This window comes from Hermetia illucens, chromosome 2, assembly GCF_905115235.1.
Source record: "Hermetia illucens chromosome 2, iHerIll2.2.curated.20191125, whole genome shotgun sequence".
NCBI classification, from domain to species: Eukaryota; Metazoa; Arthropoda; class Insecta; order Diptera; family Stratiomyidae; genus Hermetia; species Hermetia illucens.
In genome coordinates, this window is record NC_051850.1 from 181,307,877 (window position 1) to 181,327,788 (window position 19,912).

The 19,912-nt window shown below is 45.6% G+C and overlaps 1 protein-coding gene across 1 annotated transcript in view; it reads right to left on the reverse strand.

Annotated features, from left to right (window-relative positions):
• Nucleotides 1-19,912, reverse strand: part of LOC119649915 (prolactin-releasing peptide receptor) — a 214,270-nt gene that overhangs the window by 18,005 nt on the left and 176,353 nt on the right. Inside the window, exons 4-6 of the mRNA XM_038052317.1 lie at nt 12,858-13,048; nt 12,122-12,324; nt 11,741-11,889 (exon numbers count right to left, since the gene is read on the reverse strand). Coding sequence (XP_037908245.1) covers nt 11,741-11,889; nt 12,122-12,324; nt 12,858-12,954 — 449 coding nt within the window. The 5' untranslated portion in view covers nt 12,955-13,048. The remainder of the gene's footprint in view (nt 1-11,740; nt 11,890-12,121; nt 12,325-12,857; nt 13,049-19,912) is intronic.

Consider the following 19,912-nt stretch of genomic DNA (forward strand, 5'->3'; position numbering starts at 1 on the left):
ACTCTACAATTTCCAGGCTTGGGATACTCTATAATTTACATTGCCGATATTGGAGACTGCGCTGAAAAACCTCCATCAACCATTTTGAAATCCTTAAAAACTGGCGTTCCCAATACCAAGTAGGGCCTTGTTTTTCTACCTTAGATATTGCGCTGGCCGTCTTTCCGGGCTAGAACAAACTTGCCCACAATCAAACGGTCGTGGTACCGCCCATAAAGTTCGTCATTTTATAAGCTACAGAATAGTCCCCAAAATTCTCCGAAGGTTCCTCTTTCAAACGCGGCTAAGAGTTCGAAACACTTGAGCATTTTCATTGCCACTGTTCAGTTGTAGCTAGAGACAGTGGAAACTAGGAAGGAAATTCAAACTCAAAGACTTATCTTTGTTTTCAACTGATATTGAAGGGAATATCAAACGAGCGTGCAATCCATCAGGATTCCCCTTTGTGAATTCTTGTTCGTGACATTTTCGACTGCACTAAAATTATTCCCTGCTTGCCGGACTGACCTCATGGCTACGACCTCTGGAAATTGGAACACTACTAGCAACGGTAGCGAAGGCTCTCTGAATCCTCGCCTTCTCCAACTTGAGCGGGAATTCCCGTGATATAAGCTGGACATTCTGAGTCTAAGCGAAGTAATACCATGGATAATAATCCTCTCCCTCTTGCGGCAATGTGCTCTTGTACTCTGGAAAGCCAAAAGATAGCAGACACGAATGCGGTGTCGGGTTGTTTCCGACAGCTACCCCAAAGTATGTTCTCTTGACCAGGCAATCACTTTCTGACAGATTTCAAACCCCAAGATTCCGGTCCACGTTAAAGGGAAAGGGAAAGGGAATCGTACGGAAATCTTGGAAATACGAAACCTTTCCCAGAGAGTAGAAGGAGGGGATAATCATTAAGACCCCAAAAAAGGGGATCCATTTGGACGCATCAAAGAACATCTCGAATCGGATGAGACCAGGCTGGTTTACGCTCCGGATCCTCCTGCATTGACCACACTAACACCCTACGGATCGTTTTGGAACAGTGCGAGAAATTCAGATCTACGCTGCCCCTGCTCTTCATCGATTTCGAGAACGTGTTCGTGAGTGTGGACAGGGAGTGTATCCAGAGTGCTTTACGTGGGAGGTGCATTCCGAAGAAACTAATTGCTATTATCAGAGTGGCATATAATTGAGCAAAATATCACACCACTGTGCGGTGGTAAAATCTCGGGGGATTTTCAGGGCCAAAGCGGAGTTTGCCAGGGATGCATCCTGTCGCCGATATTATATCTTCTTGTTATCGGTGACGTTCTTCATGATGCTTTGTCCGAAGGACGTGGAGGAATTCAATGGGCCATGATATCTTTCCTCAGACACCTTGACTACACAGATGACATCTATTTGCTCTCTGATGGGGTTATGGACCTTAGCCAAATAGCTCCAGAATTGGAATGCGAGACAAGTAGAGTTGGACTGAAGATAAAAATGAACAAATCCAAGGTTTTCAGTCTGACGGTCCATCGCACTCTTCCTATCTGTCTTAATGACAGAGCATCGAAAGCGTCAATCAATTTGTACATCTAGGAAGCGTGGTTTCTGCCGCGACGGTGGCACCGAACTGGATGCTACCCTGTCTAATATCTGGAAATGCAGTTATCTTAGCAATGTTTTGTTTGTTCTGTGTTGCTATATGGGATAAGTAAATGGATGGTGAACTCCACTGTTACTCGAAAGGTCCAAGCTTTCGTCAATACCTGTCTGCGTCATATCATCGGAGTACACTGTCCTCACACTATCGCAAACGATGAACTTGATCGGCGCCCAGGTTTGGTACTCGCACACGATATGATCAGAAGACGGAAGTGGCAGTGGAAAGGTCAGATATTAAGGAAGGACGGCAATTGCATTGCAGGCTTCGCCATGTGGTGGCACCCGTTCCTTACAAGATAAGTCGGTCCAAGGGCACTTGGCGCAGAAGAGTTGAGGACAAGTGTAAGCGTCTCGGGACAACACGGCGAAGCTGAAGGGCATTTCAGGTAATCGCGAGCAATGTCGCGTAGGTGTAGTTAACGGGCAATAAGCTACCAAGGGGTCCTACCATCATATATATATATAACTATTGGAGGAGAGTCGGAAATACAGTATTTCTGGAAATAGCGGTCCCTTTCATCAATTGGCTCTCTTCAGATAGAAGAGGGTACATTGAAGAAGGGAAGAGTTTGTCCCTGATTTTTTTTTGGTTCTCTCTCTATCATGCGACTGTGCACTGATGAAGGTGACAATTGGTTCCTGAAATATAGTATTTGTTACTTGTTTTGGCGAATCAGAGAAAACTCTTTCCGTATTTGTTTCTTTTGTTTAGCTACAAAATAACTTCTTCACTTTAACTACCCACAGTTTAATTTAGTTTGTCCCCACTTCCTTTTTGGCGGCTTAACCGTCTAGGTTTCTTTTTATCATGGTTTCGATTGGCTTTGCAGGTCTAAGGCCACCAGGGTGCAGTTCAGAGGGTCGGTATTGCAAAATTCTGAGCTATCCACCTACCTAAATTGGACAACTTTTCAACGTTTGCCCACTCCTAAAGCTAAGGCTAAGGCCTTAGCTATTTACAAAAATTGAATTACCCGAGTGTTGTTTTCTCACCCTATTTGTTTCTCCCTTATCAGTCTACCTGTCATTCGCAATTTTTAATTTAGTTGTACCTGGCGTTAATGATTTAAAAATATTTTCCGCAGGCTAGACGATTCACCTACTAAAGGATGCAGACCGCAACCCAGGTTGCAGTCCATTGGCAGGACTCTCATGTTATTTTAACGAGCTTATTCTCGCACCATAACCTTTTGAGGTTCGGTCGTCCAGCCTCATCTTATTTATTAACGTAGCGGTCAAAGAGAACATGTCTTCTTTACTACGCTACTACCATGCTTTGTATTTACTTCAATTAATAATTGATTTCACACGTTGCTCTCCTGTATTGAACACGCCCACGTTCCCAGGAGTGTATGCAAAATTAATATTTCAATTTATAGTTTCTATCAAACCTGATGATGATTATGTGTGTGAATTCCGTACTTTTCTTAATACTCAAGTCCCTTTTCCTCCGCCTACACTAAATCGGAAGTACCCTTCTCCAACCGTATCGTTCGGTCTAGATTTTAGCCAACCCTTTTCAGTGATAATTCAGTTTATTTTCATCCTTCCTTCGTCCCTCGTAATAAAATCTATTTCTGTTGCCTCGATTTCTATAACCCAACCAAGGTAAGTTGGTAAGTATGAATATATGAATGTGAATCCCAATTCCAAATCTGCAAAAGGATCTTATCTTCAGCGATATTAAAAATGAGCAAAAAAAAGTCACTTTAGAATATTCTTCTGAATCCATCCTACAGCACCAGGCATCCTTGCCAACCTGTTCTGTGAATTTCACCTCCTGCCAACCAAAGTTTTTCCTGGAAAAAGTTCCTCAAACATGGAACATCCATTTGGAAATACAACAAACTTAATATATGTTTGCAATTTGATCCTTGTTGATGAGTGAGATAAATTATATTTGAAACTCAGAATGCGGATACATGGAACATATCACCGTCAGGATATTCAGTCAGGTTTTGTAATTATGGATGGCGTTGATGATAACTGTCTGAAATGTCATCAGAATTAATCCACTCCTCGACAGTTTGAAAGTGTTTGCTTGAATAGAATTTTTCTGGCGTCGAAAGCATTAAATTTGCAGCTAAGTTTTGACAGGATGTTGCTAGGTGTTGAAACCAGCAGAGAGACCTTGATTTTTCCTCTGTGTAGAAAGTACCTGTCAGGGTTAATATTGCATATAATATTTGCCTGTGTATTGATAGTCATTTCCGATTGGCTAAAATTGAAAAATTCATTCTGAAGAAACCAATTTGTGGAAAATTTTATTTCATTACTTTATTTTGAAGAAAATTTAGTGTTAGTGTGATAGCAATGATTTCTGCATCCATTTAAATAATCCTTAAAAACTGGTCAATTAGCAATAAACCTTCAATTATCTCCTAAATTGCATTCCACTGGATGCATTTTACCTAGCGGCTCGATCCAGGCAATAGAGAATCTTTGCACATGCTAGTTTGTGAAACTACCCAAGCGTGTCACTACTCGAGCTTTTCGTTGTTGCTCCATTGCAGTAAATGCAAGCAGTAAAATGTAGCCCAGACGTACTGCTGCTATTGCGGGGTATGAATTTCTCGGGTATTGTCAAACCTGGTTGACCTGGCTTCCGCAATTGGTCTCTTGTGAACGACAACGCCAAATCGCTTAAATTTTTCCAATTAGTTTAAAATGGAAGTCAAGGGCAGAATTTTAGCCATTTTCACGAGGCAAGGATAGTGAAAAAAAGTTTAAACAAAAGTGGTCTAGCTGGCATTAAGGCTGTTTACTGAGTTTGTAATCTGAACCGTGGTTGTTGGAATTTTTAGATACAAATGTTTAAATATTTTTTTCGAGAATAATTTAAATAATTAATTTAATTTACTGGAAATTTCAATATGGCTCCACCAAAGTACTTTGCCCTCGATTGAAGTCGAGGGGTTTTGGCGAGACCCCGTAGTGGCACAATTCGGCCGCGGACGACCGGCGGGCGCCAAAACGTACACTCACGTTTCCTTCCAATGCTGTCTGCCCTCTGGAAAGAAGGTTATAGTCTTACCAAGGAGGACGTCTTGAGCTTGCCGCCAGCGCCCAAACTGAAGCGTGCTTCTCACGCTCGAGGACCATCAGAGGTCACATCAGCCCTGATCAGAATGAAGGTGCAAACTTCAAGCTTCCTAGGAGTGTAGGCCGCTGGCTGCGCGTAACAATATGGCACAAGCAGCTTCAATTTCGAGACGTAGCAGGCGCAACAATCCATTTTTTCCAAGTCCGTCTCTTCTGTAGGTAACGGTCAGGTCACGGGGTAGTCTTAGGTTCTCCCCGTACACCAGACCAGTATGGCTGACAGCAAACTATTCTGTGATTTTAATGGCTAAGCGGAGCAAAACGCAAAACCCGTGATCAGGACGGCTCATCTGGGACCATAATAGCTGCCTTTAGCACCTGACCACAACATTCTAGCATCCCACTGGACTGCAGATAGTATGCGGTTGTTCGCTGGCGATTGAATGCAAGGAGCTTTTCTAGCTCCGAGAAGGCACTAGGTTCACTCCCTGGTCTGTGATTATTACGATGGGAACACCAAGGCGCAGAATTCAATCTAGATAAAGGGCCTCACCACATGACTGTGCTGTAATGTGCTTCAGAGGTATTGCCTCAACTACCGTGTAAACCCATCAATGATCCTAAGGTAATACTTGTAGCCATCCGAGTCTCGCAAAGGGTCTACGATCTTGAGCTGTATGGTGTGGAAGCGATTTTTTGATTTGGGAAATACCTACATACTTCCTTTCTAGCATGCTAAGTGAGCTTACACTTTTGGTCTGCGATGCACTGTCTGACCCAAAAATTTACGTAATTGCTAATGGAAGACCAGAAATTATTGCTGGAGACTATACGATTACGCTCCCTTTTCGGAGATATGGCAGCGGATAGACGAAGGTGAACCGAAGATGGGAAACACCTTAAAAATTTATTTGGATCTACGCGTAATCTCGCGGTGTTTCTAGCCATTGAATTATTTAAAATAATTAAGATTTGTATTTTCTTTTCACTAGTAATATTTGTTAATCTTGCAAATACCGATATTTCGAGAACCACTTATTCCCTTCATCTGTGTTTGAAGTCTGCTCAGGCAGACTGCACCTTTCAAAGTTAAGAATTCGGTCATTTACAAAGAGGCATTGAAAAATGCTCTCAAAATGCGCTAAAACCTCCAACTCGGTAGAAGATGCAACCAAAACCTCATCCAAGTAGACGAGACAGAAGCCTAGGTTTCGCTTCCACCATATAGTGGAGTCTCTAGAAGGTTTTCGGCACATTGTATAAACCAAAAGTCATCGGTGTGAATTCAGAGAGTCAGAAAGGTGTCCAAATTGCTATCTTTGGAATACCTTTGGGAGTAACAGGGATTTGATGGTGCATTTTCCCTGATGACCGAAGAGAGGGGTATATCAGGGACCTGTGCTGCATATCTACCAGCGGCCTACAGTAATACAGGAACTCTGCGCCTAATATGGGAACACTAATGTTAAATGAAACACGACGAAAAAGCCTTACCGAAGTCAACACTCATGTTTAAATTCCTGTAGCTGTAAGTAATGGGCATGGTGTTTGCGGCCGCTAACTTTAGCTGCTGAGGGAAGCTTGTTGGGTCTAAAAATGAAAAGGACCACAACTTCCGCGTCTGTGTCTATCAGTTGGTCGCGTCAACTATGGGGGTCGGACAGTGTAAGGCGACGTGTTGCTGCAATTCCTTTAGACGCTAGTATGGCCTATGTACCCTTCCACAGTCGCTGAAGCCACAAGAACTTCAATAGTTCTATCTGAGCCAATTTTGTCCCACCCAGCTGAGTCACCTTCAGGAGTAACTGGATAGGGATGCGGTTGCCAAGCGCCAGATCCGCCAGCAAGTAATTCAACCTGCCTATCTCACCTACCGACAGACGCCTGAGCTGTTTGTTGGGTTCGGTGTAGGAGCACGTCGGCGACGACGGTGACATAGTTCACGTTCAGGATGACTAAAGCGTGATTAAGCTTAGTGGCGTCCGCCAGCGTACACTGCGCCAATTGAATGATCCACGCCACCGGGTTCCGCTTCTAAAACTGAGGCACCTTAACCGAAGCGGCGGTTAAGCAAAAGGTCCCGCGACCTATTTTCGTGCGACACTTCTTTAAGACAACGATTACTAAAAACGAACTTGAGAGGAATACTTGGCAGAATAGAGTCACCAGTAAGGTTGAATCAAATAAACGCGATATTTAATTCAATTGCTACACTTCTTCTTAGTCCTAAGACAAGAAATCGGCTGGAATTATCCAGTTAGGTAGTTTCTTTCCTCTTTGATTGCTTGCTTTTTCCTTGACAAATATTAAGCATAAGCATTAGGCACTAACTCCAAGCTGCGTGATACCCCTTTGTCGGGAAAAAGGGGTGATGAACTGTCCAATAAGGCCGAAATGCAAGTCATCTCGCCGGAGAAGATAGACGTCACCCGAAAGGGAAGGGTAGAAGAAGAGAAGCTTTTCAAGAAGTGCGGGGTAATCCTACGGAAAATGAAGGCTGCTCGTCCAGCAAAACATCATCATCGATGGCAAAAGTGACATAATGGAAGACAGTCGGAGAGGAACTATGGGAAAAGCACATCGCTAGTGCAGCCTCTAGTTGCACAAAACACAGTGCCTTCAGCCCAACAATGGGGGAACAAATAATCGACAAAAGGGGGCGAGGAGAAAACAGCGCGAAACTATTAACGAGAGCACAGCAAGAAGAACTCCGCGAGATGGTAACTAAGCAGACCAAACGGCGTTGAAAAAAGGCGATATACTTGTTGAGAATACCGATAAGAACAGTGCATTTTGCCAGACAGTGCAGAGCATTGCAGGTATCAAAGCAGTGGTTTCCAACCCATGTGCCCTTTTGAAATAAGGCATCTGAATTGTCTCGCTAGTACGTAAAAGATTGAGAAGGCTATAAGAAGCAGATTACCCAGACGTTAGAAACCTTTAGTTGGAGTTATATGTGTCACTTTCATAGAACAAAAATTGACCGTTGCTTTGTCCCTGAGAAGACGTCGGGTCAATTTCTGGAAAATAAAGGTCGGGTGGATTATTTGCAGAATAACGCAAAGTTCAGTTCCAACCCGCTGTTTTGAATGCTAGAAGTACGGACATATTACAGGGACTTGCAAGGGACAGGACAGAAGCATTTTGTGTTGCAAATATAGCAAACCAGGACACAAAGGAGAGAGTTGTGAATCGGCAAAATGCTGTGTTCTTCCCTTCCCTCCTTCATGTTTCCAGATATGGGTGTTGCCAGATTTTCAAAGAACAGGAAGTGAAAAGTCAAGCGCCATAATACACATCCTGCAAACAAACATGCATAGGACCTGATGGGGCAAATGGTACAAGAAAGAAGAACTGACCGAACAGCACCAAGAGCTCACCATAATACCCATACCATGGTATGCCGATATATCTGGCACTGCTACCATCTGGGCGAGAGATTAACTGGCGAGAGCGGATCCATGGTCGGGGGGACGGCATCAATTAGGTTCGTTGTGCGGAAGTGATGTTTTTCAACGTTGACCCACCCGAGGCTCGGCGTCATGGACCACCAGATTCTCGGGGCACACAGATTTTGGAGACGGCTGCCAGGACCTGTCTGCCCTAAATACCGGTAGTTCTCCGACATTCTAACGCCCTGTTTTCAAGGGCATCCCTGACGTAACTTTTGCTACGGAGTCCTTATTGTCAGTTGTCCAACGATGGCTTTTCCCAATGTTCTGCCGTCCGATCAGCACCTACTGGGTGAAACATCGGGAAAATCAACAGCGGAAAATTTTTCGAAGCTCCCACAATAGGAGTGAATCAGCGACAGGATTCAAGTGCTGATAGAAGAGCCGCAACTGAATCGCTAATTAATTCAACAATAAGACTTATCGCCGCGTCTTATAATGGATTGGCTCCCAATAGGAAACTGCGTCCCGGGAAAGTATTGGTGGACGGCTGAAATTGGAAATCTACGAAGGAATTGCCTCAGACTTGGGCTGATTGCTCAGAGCGCAAGAGGTCAAGACGAAGTAACGCTTAAATTTGCAGAGTATAAGAGCGGGAAAAACGAACTTCGACATTAAATCAACAGGCTATGGAGCCTCGGGTATAAGCTGGTTACTAAAAAACTCGGTGCCCATCGATCACTCTGTTCTATAGAAGCAGCAAAAACGGAAGAAATCGTGCAGTCACTTTCTCCTGTCTACCTCATCCGAAATGTCGCTGCCGACGAAGGACTGAGCACTGACGAACGGCAACTTGTCACTGAAAAGGAACTAGAGGAGGTGATACCGTCCATGAAGGACAAAGAATTTCCAGGACCGAATGGTATTCCTAGCGAAATGTTGAAACTCATATGTAGATACAAGCCGGATTTGCTACTCGGCACATTCAATGCATATCTGACAGCAGCTGTTTTTCCTTTCGCTGGAAGACTTCTGCTGATAAGCAGGGGCAAAGGCGACCCAGAGGTGCCGTGACCATATCGCCCGCTCAGTATGCTGAATACATCAGGGAAGCTGTTGGAGAAACCCATCAAGGTACGACTGACTGACGCAATACGTGCTCCGGGAGGCCATTCGCTTACACAATGTGATTTTAGAGCGAGGCGATCCATAATTGATACCATTGAAGAGGTGGTCCAAGCCGGAAAACTGACTAAGACGCACAGTCCCCACTGTCAGCAAGTGGTGCTCCTTGTGACCCTCGACGTAATCAACTCCTTCAATTCTGCGAGGTGGTGCGACATGTTCGAGGCACTGGAAAATTGTTTCCATACTCCAAGCTACCTACTGGAGATGTTGAGGGACTATTTAAAGGACCATGTCCTACTATATGAGAGCCGCGAAGAACAATGTCGAATGGCATCATTATAGACACGAAGATAAGCTTCCTTGCAATACCGTAGACAAGGATGCTGCTGGCTTGATTGCGATCTGCCGACTGATGTCCAATGTCGGAGATCCCTTATCCATCAGGCATCACTTGCTGATGAGTGCGATTCAATCCGTCCTTCTTTACGGTTCCCAAGTATGGGCCGATTCCCTCAGTAAGGAAACATACCGTAAGCGTCTAGCGCAAATACAAAGACAAGGGGCTCTGCGAGTTGTATCTGCCTATCATACCCTCTACGAGCCAGCTGTAATGGTGATCATGGAAGTTGTTTCGATCGCTGTTAGTGTTAACGAGCAGAGGCCTGTATACCTCAGAAAAGGTGAAGGAACAAAGGGAGCTGTCGCTTGGTTGTAATCTAGAAAAAGAGAATCGAGTGATAGATGGATCGCGCATCTCATAAACAACTAGCGCCCGTGGTTCAATCGAAAGCACGGTAACCCTAACTATTGCCTAACCCAGCTGCTCAACAGGCATGGGTCTTTTCAATCTTACATCATACAATCTGAAAACCATGGTCGGACGACTAAATTTATTGCAAAGAAGTGGTGGATGATGCCCTCCCTCACCTTTATCTCATGCAGGAGGGAGCGCCATAGCCATATCGGTTCGATGGAAGGGTGCCTTGCGTCTCGGAACTTCATATTTGAGTTCACGCGGCAGCTAAGTGGGTCCAAAGGCTGGCTTGCGTGTGTGTCAGTGGGGCAATGAGGACATGCCCAACGGCATCCCTGGAGGTCCTTCTGGGATTAATCCCCCTCCATCTCACATACAGATGCAGACAAGGAGGGCAATATTCAAGATGGCCGGTAGTATGAGTGAGGCGGGGAGCTGCCTAAATCGAAGGAAGATTGATATTCTTTCTAGGCGGTATCCCGAATTACTGATACCAAGGGATAACATGACAACGAGGTTTCACTTCGATAAGAAGTTTGAAATACGTTGGAGTAACAAAGCAAACTAGGAGAGCGTGGCTGCGACATACGGCTTAAACCAGCAACTGATTACTTGGTACACTGACGGATCCCTCACAGCAGAGGGAGCGGGTGCCGGTGTCATTGGTCCAAGGAAAATGTACTTTGAGCCAATTGGCAGGTAGACTAGCATATTCTAGGCGGAAATATACGCCATAGACAAATGTGCCTCCTTCAATCTGCAAAGGAACTATAGGGGGCAGAACATAGCTATTCTCACCGATAGCCAAGCAGCGATCAAGGCACTTAGGTCCAACCAGGTGAACTCTAAACTGGTATGGGAATGCCTTGAGAGACTGAATACACTCGGCTCGTCCAACAAGGTCTGGATACTTTGGGTTCCAGACCATGCTGGGTTGGAAGGCAACAAGGCAGCGGACGAACTATCGAAGAAGGGAACAGGGACGCCTTTACATGGGCCAGAACCCTTCTATGGAATCGGAAACAGTTTCATGGCTATGAATCTAAGAAGTGAAGAGGAACGGTTGAGGGAACTATACTGGGCGGGCCTACCAGGGATGGAGCAGTCCAGGGTGCTTATTAGGGGATACGAACCCATGCGCACAAAGGATTGCTTAAACCTCACCAAAAAGAACCTCCGAATCATGGTGGGAATTCTCACTGGTCATTGTCGGCTGAACTATCACCTAGGAAAGCTAGGGATATCTACGGACACTGCCTGCAGGTTTTGTGAGGAGGAGGACGAAACCTCTGTACACGTCCTGGGACAGTGTCCGGCACTTGTGAAAAGTAGGTCGAGACTTCTGGAAAAACACTTAATACCAGATGCAAAGCTGAAACATCTGGAAGTGGGGAACATACTAAAGTTCCTAAAGGTTACAGGCCTACTTGAGATACTATAATCAATAGGTACACTATAAGCAGTAAAAGGGGCACAATACTTCTTCAAGGACTCGGTGCGACTTTCCCTTAACTGAATAATAATAATACCTAAGTGGAACATTACATTCAAGGCATACTTAAGCGAAAGAGAGGGAGATGGATCGGAGAAACCCCAGAGTGGCTGACGCTTCCGATTCAGAGTCCTGAACGCTCCAGGGAGGTATGCTTTTAAACAATCATTAATACTTCTTAGTTAGAAAAATATCCTTCAGCCTCATTTCTTCTCTTATACTAAAAATTTCCAGCAAACTTTTACCTTCCTCACTTTTTTTCGTAAATTCTCAGAAGCTTAAATCTACACTCACCTGAGGGGATTAATAATTGCTCGATGTCGATCAATAGCAATCGCAGTCAGTGTGAAAACCGAAACATTTACACTCACCACCTGCACGAACGGACAAAAAGCGCACATGAAGTCCGGTAGGTTCCACCTTTGCAGGAGAGCCGCTTGGAACTGTAACGAGAGAGGACAAAATGGTTACCGAATAGAACGGAATTGGCTACAGAAATGGATGTCAACCACAGGATTGATGATTCCAATAGCATCAGGAAATTAAATTGCTTCAAAAGGAGGTGGAATCAGGATACGGACGTCGAGGTAAAAGGTGTCAAAGGAAGGCAGGAAGCAACACACAGGGTATATTCGCTTTATTTCACATTCTAACCATAATTGCAAGCATACCTACCTGAAATGGTATACAGAACATGCCTATGGTAACGTCAGCCAGTGCCAAATTCGCTATGTACATGTTCGTAACAGTGTGCATTTGCCTAGTTGTGGCTACAATCCAAATGACAAGTATATTCCCGACGACAGCTATGAAGCTAATTCCGCCGTAGGCAATCGATAGGAAGACCACAACCTCCGTCGGAACTTCGTACAGAAGATCTAATAAACGTAAACGGTACGATTTCCATTAAACTTTGTACGGACAAATTTTCAACAATTCACACTTGACTGTGCTAAGAAAGGCTGTTGTGCCCAGGACTCGCTTGAATATTCCCCCAGGATAAGTTGTCTGGATTCAGAGCTGTACCAATTACTCGGGAATAATGGAAGTGAAAATGAATCAAATTGAGTGAATTAGTGGAATTAGATGAAAATATAGCTGAAATTTGTATCTTTGAGACGTAAATGCAAGCATCTATACTTGGGTTACCATCCATTCCTCAGCAATTGCTACAGCCCCTGGGATAGGAATCTTGATTATATAAATTACGCAACAAACTCTTCGTGGAACCCTCGAAGCACTTCTCCGATTGTAACATTTTTTTCAGACCGGGCCCGGACACAACAGCGAATCTTGTACTCCTTTTCATTGACTGTCGGTGAATACACATTTAGATACAAGATACGTGCTTTATATCGACACAAATATGGTTCAATTAAATCATTGCAGGAATCCTTGATTCTATACGCACCATATTCTTCCTTAATTAATTCTGTTATTGATTCGTTATTTGCTAAACTGAAGTTGGTATGAGGGAAAGCAGGTGTGGTCATCGCATAGTCCACCATCTTTCCTGATTCTTTGGTTTTTGAAATCAATCAAAAAACCGTTCAATATTCCACGAGATGCAGGTGACTCCAAGGCCGACTAAGTTGAAGGATTGCCTTATCTGAAAGAAAAAAAAGGACTCTTATTATTGATTAAGCCAACCTAGCGGAAGTCTAAGGTTTCAAGGAAATAGCGGCGTAACAGGTATGTAAACCCCTAAATATTAATTATAATCTTATACCTGACTTATAACCTAGGTTGTGACTCTCCTGCCGTGTTAATTATAAGTCTCACCTGCAGCCTTGGGCTTGGGATGAATAAAATATGTTCTCAAGTTTCTTTGACTTCCTACATTGATTTTGAGCGAATACTCCGAACAATATTAATTACATTAGAGCATTTAGGATGAATACTGTTACCAACCAGGACTTCTGATTGTTCAAGATATATTTCTAGGAAAACGGCACGTGTCCCCAATTACCAGGTAAGATTGTATTCTGAACATATAATTTTTGCCGATATTAGGAAACAGCCGGAAACATATAAATTCCAATAGCAGAGTTCAATCATATTAATTAAGTTATTTTCCTGCAGAGTTAGAAGATTAGGAAAATTTGATGTATACTGCTGTCAGACTAGGAATACATTCTGTCTGTTAATATTGGACTTTGATTCTAAATTTGCCGCCCAGACGAAATATTGCTTCCGATTTTAATTAACTACCGTTGAAGGGTATGGGATTTTTCTATTACATTTAATCGATGGTATAGGGTTTAAGATTCTTCCTTATTAAATTACTCCCCTCGCTTGGCCACACACCACTTCATTCGCTTTTTCCATTGGTCAAAGCAAAGATGAAAGTCCTATTTTGCAAATACATTTTTTTTTTTTTGGGGTAGGGTAGGTAAATGCATTTAAGCAAACAGTGTTGGACTCCCGGTTCGGTACGTCGTCGGACTACCAACTAAACACCGCCCCATCGTCAGAGAGCTAGCCTGGAACCGTTTGTCACATTACTTCGGGCTAGTCTCCGAACTCTCCCGCCTTGCGGAGCCTTCAAATCAGGGAATTCCTTTCACCAACGGGAGGGGAGAGGAGGAAGGGAACTGTCAGTTCAAGGAGCCCCCTGCCATCCGGCTCCTCCACCGGTCGAGTTCTATCTTCTTAGCAACGAGAAGGGCCCGAACGTAATAGGCAACACGGTTCCACCTGTCAGCAGTCCTCAGCATCTCTTCCACAATGTTGTCTGGAGAGAGATCCCCTGTGTTTAAATAGAGCTGCTGACGAACCCCATCCCATCTTCCACAGAAAAAAAAGTGTGGTGGGCATCGTCCACAACTCCATTGCAAAACACACAATCCCGAGAGCGCGCCTTTCCAATCTTATGCTGGTAAGACTGAAAATTTCCATGCCCACTTAAAAATTGGGTAAGGAAATAGTCAGTCTCACCATGCTTCCGATTCAGCCACGCACCTAAGTTGCCGATGAGCCGCGCAGTCCATCTGCCTCTAGTTCCATTTTGCCAAGAGAGCTGCCACTCGTCTAGAGTGTGTTGCCGTTCTTCGCGAGCAACCACCTCTCTTGGCTCATCTCCCTTGCGCTTGTATATGGCCTGACGCTCCCTAACAAGAAGAGCAACGGGGATAACTCCCGCGTTCACCATCACGGCCGGTTCAGAGACTGTGCGGTATGCACACGCAACCCGTAAAGCTCCCCGTCTCTGTACTTGCGCGAGGTGTTTACGATATACCTCCTTGTTAAGAGCGCTAGCCCATACCTCTGCGCCGTAGAGCAGGGCAGACTGCGTTGAGCTCATCAGGAGACGTCGCCTACTAGACGTAGGACCCCCAATGTTTGCCATTAGCCTACTTAACGCCGAAACTCCAGCCGCAGCCTCGTTGGCTGCTACTTGGATTTGCTCAGAAAAGCTCATCTTTGAGTCAAGAGTCTAACCCGAGGTACTTTACCGCTGATTTTGACTCGATTATCGACTCACCGAACGATATGGGACGCAGGGTTGGAATTCTCTCTTTAGTCAGGATGACTACTTCGGTTTTTTCCAGTGCAAGATTGAAACCATGAGTAGTCATCCATCCGCTTACCCGTCGCATCAATATGCCGAGTCTGCTTTGCGCCTGTTCGACAATGCGTCCAGCAACAAGCGCTGCGACATCATCTGCCTAACCGAAGAGACGCGACTCTTCTGGTATGTCGAGTTTAAGTAGACTGTCATAGGTAGCGTTCCAGAGTCCGGCCTTAGGATGAATCCCTGTGTTACCCCCGACGTGACCTCCACCCTCCTTTGACTCTCTAGTGTTTCATAGAGCAGGGAGCGGTTACTCAGATAGTCCCTCAAAATCCGTAAGAGATAGTTCAGCACGTTGAAAGTATTATCTAGTGTGCCTAGAATGTCTTTCCATCTTACGGAATTGAAGGCGTTTCTGACGTCAAGCGTTACGAGGAGCACCACCCGTCGAGTTCGGCGGCTATGTGCCTCTGCTCGTCGAACGGCGTCCACGACCTGCAAGACAGCATCAATTGTCGATCTCCCTGCCCTAAAACCAAACTGCCGGGGAGATAAATCTCGGACAGCGTGTATCGCTTCAGCGAGTCTATTTCTGATGAGCTTTTCGAGCACTTTCCCAGCAGTATCAAACATACATAGTGGGCGGTATGAAGACGGCAATTCGGGATCGCCTCTCCCTTTAGGGATCAGCGCAAGCCTCGCAACTTTCCAACAAGCAGGAAAATGCCCTCTTTCAGGCAAGCGTTGAATGCGCCGAGCAATAGGTCTGGCCGGTGTTGGAATACCAGTTTGTATACCTCTGCGGAATACCATCGGGTCCTGGCGCCTTCTTGTTTTTCCTAGAGTGGACTGCCTGTTCCAACTCTTTTATAGAGAAAAGTGGACAGTCCTCTGCGCTCTCCGCGCCGACGCGACGTCACCATCCCATACGGGGTGTGCAGGGAAGAGTGCCCTCACAATGCGGTCCATCTGCTCGGCCTCAAGTGAACAGGTTTTCCGCAGAGCCCCGATTTTTCGAGTTACAAGTTTATAACCGAGTCCCCACGGATCCCCATTCACCTCGTCGATCAGATTTTGCCAGCAGCGAGCTTTGCTCTTGTTTATTGCGCTGCGGAGTCTCCTTTTGGCTGATTTGTACTCCATCATTATGGTACATGCCTCCTCCCGGTCGCCTAGACGTTGTGTTAAGCGGCGGAGCCTATGACATTCCTTCCGGAGCTCTGCGATTTCCACTGTCCACCAATACATGGAAGGTTTGCCGCGCCTCGATGTCTTCCTGGGCATGGAGGCTCCGCAGACCGTCGTTATCAGGTTCATAACTAAGTTTACGACAGTGTCAGCCGCGGCGCCACCGCCCCCAGGAGTACCCTTCAACGTGGCCCCACCTGTTCCCAGAGTTTCAACAAACTTCCCGGTGTTCACCTTCGCGTCGTTCCATGTACATGTAGATCGCTGGGGTGGCGCACACCGAGAGTTTGTGTCCACCACTTCGAAAGCAATGTATTGGTGGTCACTTGTCGAAAAGTCTTCCAGAACTCGCCACCTGTCCACCAGCGTCCCGAACCCAGATGGCAGCGGTACCTGATATGTCTGCGTGCCATGAAACTGGGCCCTTGTTTCGGTACTGCTCACAGATGAGTACTAAATCAGCTTTGGTCTCCGCAGCGAACAGACGAAATATTGCTTCCGATTTTAATTAGCTATCGTTGAAGGGTATGGGATTTTGCTATTACATTTAATCGATGGTATAGGGTTTAAGTTTTTTCCTTATTAAGTTACTCCCGTCGCTTGGCCACACACCCCTTCATTCGCTTTTTCCATTGGTCAAAGCAAAAATGAAAGTCCTATTTTGCAAATACATTGAGGTGCCTTTTCTGACTCCACCTTTTTCGGGTCGGAGAACTTGTAGTAGTTTATTGCTACACTAAGCCTTTATGATATTCTCGATTTCTTTAGTAAATCTAATCATCTGAATTAATCACAGACTTCAAATCCACCCGCGACATTGAAAAATCAGGTCGTGGCCGAGGCATAGATCCCCGGAGGCCTTACCAGATTCATGTTCCCCAACAAGGAAAAATATGGAAGACAGGCTCTCCACTTCAGTTGAAAATTTCCACTTGGCGTCTAAAGCGCGGTCAGTCGGCCTGTCGGTGACACTGTCGCCTAATTCTTTCAAAAAACGGGAGAGCAAGGAAATTATTTAGGATATGGGCGATCCTAAGTCCACATTCACATCATATTGGACCGGACCAAATGGAGACCAACTTACTCCCAGGTTTTTTGGTCCAAGCACCCCTCTTTGGGGCATTGCACCCAAGCAATCAAAATACAATAAAGAGAAACAGTTTCATCCAGGACAGAGACAACTCTTCAGATGCTGCATCACCTCTGTATTGGGAGGAGCATATCCTAAACAATTCCCCAGCTTTAGCCTAGCTTAGGCTCAAACTATTGGCGGTTAAACTTCAATCTAATTTGCAACCTTGTCGTGTTTTTGCGATTATATAAAGGAGCGTTTTTCCACCTGTTGCCACTTTCGGTGATGCTGCTTCCAGGGTAGAGGTGAGGTAGGATAGGGAGATCAAGGCTCAGCAGAAGAAAACGTCAGCCGCAAAGGAGAAGAGATTATCAGGTTGCCCATAAGAACCTTCTCCTGCGTCTCTACCAAGAAAAGCGAAAGAAAGGCAAGCTGGTGATGTAGGCGCCATTGGTCCAATTCCGGTACACCGCAAAAAGTGCGACAGGCTGCCGCGAACTCTTCTCCCATCCGCACTTACGGCTATAGGCACAAGGACATGAGTCTCGGATTGTTTCGTGGCGGTTTGTTTTGACGGGCATTAGCATCTTCATTTTAGGTGCAGACTTCCTGTGGGGGCTATGGGCGGTTAGTGAACCTGCAGAACAAAGTCATAATAGACCCCGGAACCTCTTTAAAGTTGTCAGGAAGAGTTTCCACCCGCGTAAACGACACGCTTTTCACTATTTTCGAGGACATTTCCAACCTTTGCATTTGCGCACTCACTGATAAACTGCTGTCTCTTCGCCATTGGTAGATCTGGCCAAGGCTTATCATCAAATCCTTGCAACTCTTGAACACATACCGAAAAAAGCTATTTGCACATCTATCGGACATTTCGAGTTCACTAGGACGATATTTGGCTTGTGTACCGCTGCGCAGACATTTCAGAGATTCATCCACTCTGTTCTACGAAAGTTAAACTTATGTTTCGTCAACATGGATGATGCTTTGGTCGTCTCTTATTCCGTATCTGAGCATTTGGACCATCGCGCGTGCATTTTTCAACGTCTCTTGGAGGCCGGATTCGTTCAAACCGTTAAAAAATTTAAATTCCTACAAAAGCAGGTGATCACCCCTGCCGGAATTCAATTAAACCCAGACATGCTCGAGGCGATCAAAAACTTTCCCCTGGCAACCACGGTGAAGGATTTGCAAAGGTTCTTAGGCATGTCAAACTCCTATCGTGGTTTCTTGTTAAGGCCGCGCATTACCAAGTGACCCTGAACGTTTACTTTTCCGAGCCCAAAACGGAAGACTCACGCGACGTTGCGTCGTATACCCGGACCATCCAGCCGTTTGACACTGTCAAACAACAGCTTGTTGATGCTACACTACTGGCATCTCCTCGACCAAATGTAACTCCTAGCGGTGTTCGTTGATGCCTCAGACACAGTGGTAGGCGGCGTTTTTCACCAACAAGTGAACCAAACCTTACAGCCGTTGAGCTTCTTTTCAAAGCAGCTCAACACAGCTCAACGTAATTACCACGCCTATGATCGTGAGCCACTCGTCGCATACTTCACTATTAAATACTTCCGTTCCACCTTTGAAGGCAAATCGATCACCGTGTTCACCGACCACAAGCCCCTTACTTTCGCGGTTAAACAATAGCCCGACAGTTTACTTTCGATGTCCAATACGTGTCTGCAAAAATATAACGTCGTTGTCATGAATCGCATAGGACACAGTCCCCGCCGCGGTTTATTATACGGCATTCGCCGAAGCGCAGAACGACGACGCGGAGCTTCCGAATGTGAGGGCAAACTTCAAATACAAGTCCAAGGAGTTTCTCATGTTCGGCTCAAATTTCAACCTAATCTCCGAGACTCCAGACAAGGGACTTAGGCCTTTATTTCGGCCGATTTTCGCAAAAAGTATTCCATGCAGTAAACGATCTAGGGCACCCAGCATCAGGACGACGAACCGGAAAATGGTTCTCGCCGTCCCCTCAGACCAACAAGCGCTTCCATGTCATCCACCTTGGCATCATGGCTCTTCTGCGAGACTTACACGCTTATAAGTATTGCCTCACAATCATCAACAGGTTTACGCGGTGACCTTAAGCAATAACTGTGACTGACATTGCGGCACAATCATATGCCGAGGCCCTCAGTCGAGAAAGGATGCCGCGCTTTTGTGTACCGGCCGTAATCATCAAGGACCAGGGAATGCAGTTTGAATCTGCTCTTTTTTCGGAGTTAGGAAAGCTCCTTGGTTTCAAACGCCACAGGGCCACTGCATACCATCCGCAGTCCAGTGGGATGCTGGAACATTGACACCGGACACTAGAGGCCGCCTTAATGACCCGCGACGATCCATAATGGTCGCAGTCCTTGCTTTCGTCCTCCTAGGCCTTCGCAAAACCCATCGAGAGGAGTTCGCGGCCAGCCCTGAGGAGATGGTGTACGGGGAAAATTTGCGATTCCCCGCTGACCTTGTGCTGGATATCAGAGCAAAGTTAAGCGACTCTGGCATGCTGCGTCTGCTCAGGGACATGGTTTCGAAACTGCTGCCGGCTCCACCTCCCCGACATACGACGGCGGAGGGGCTGTCGACCTCCGTCGTCCTAGAGACATGCTCGCAAGTCCTTGTTAGGTTGGACGTTCCTCAAAGGCCGCTGCACCCACCATATAAGGACTTTTTAGGGTTC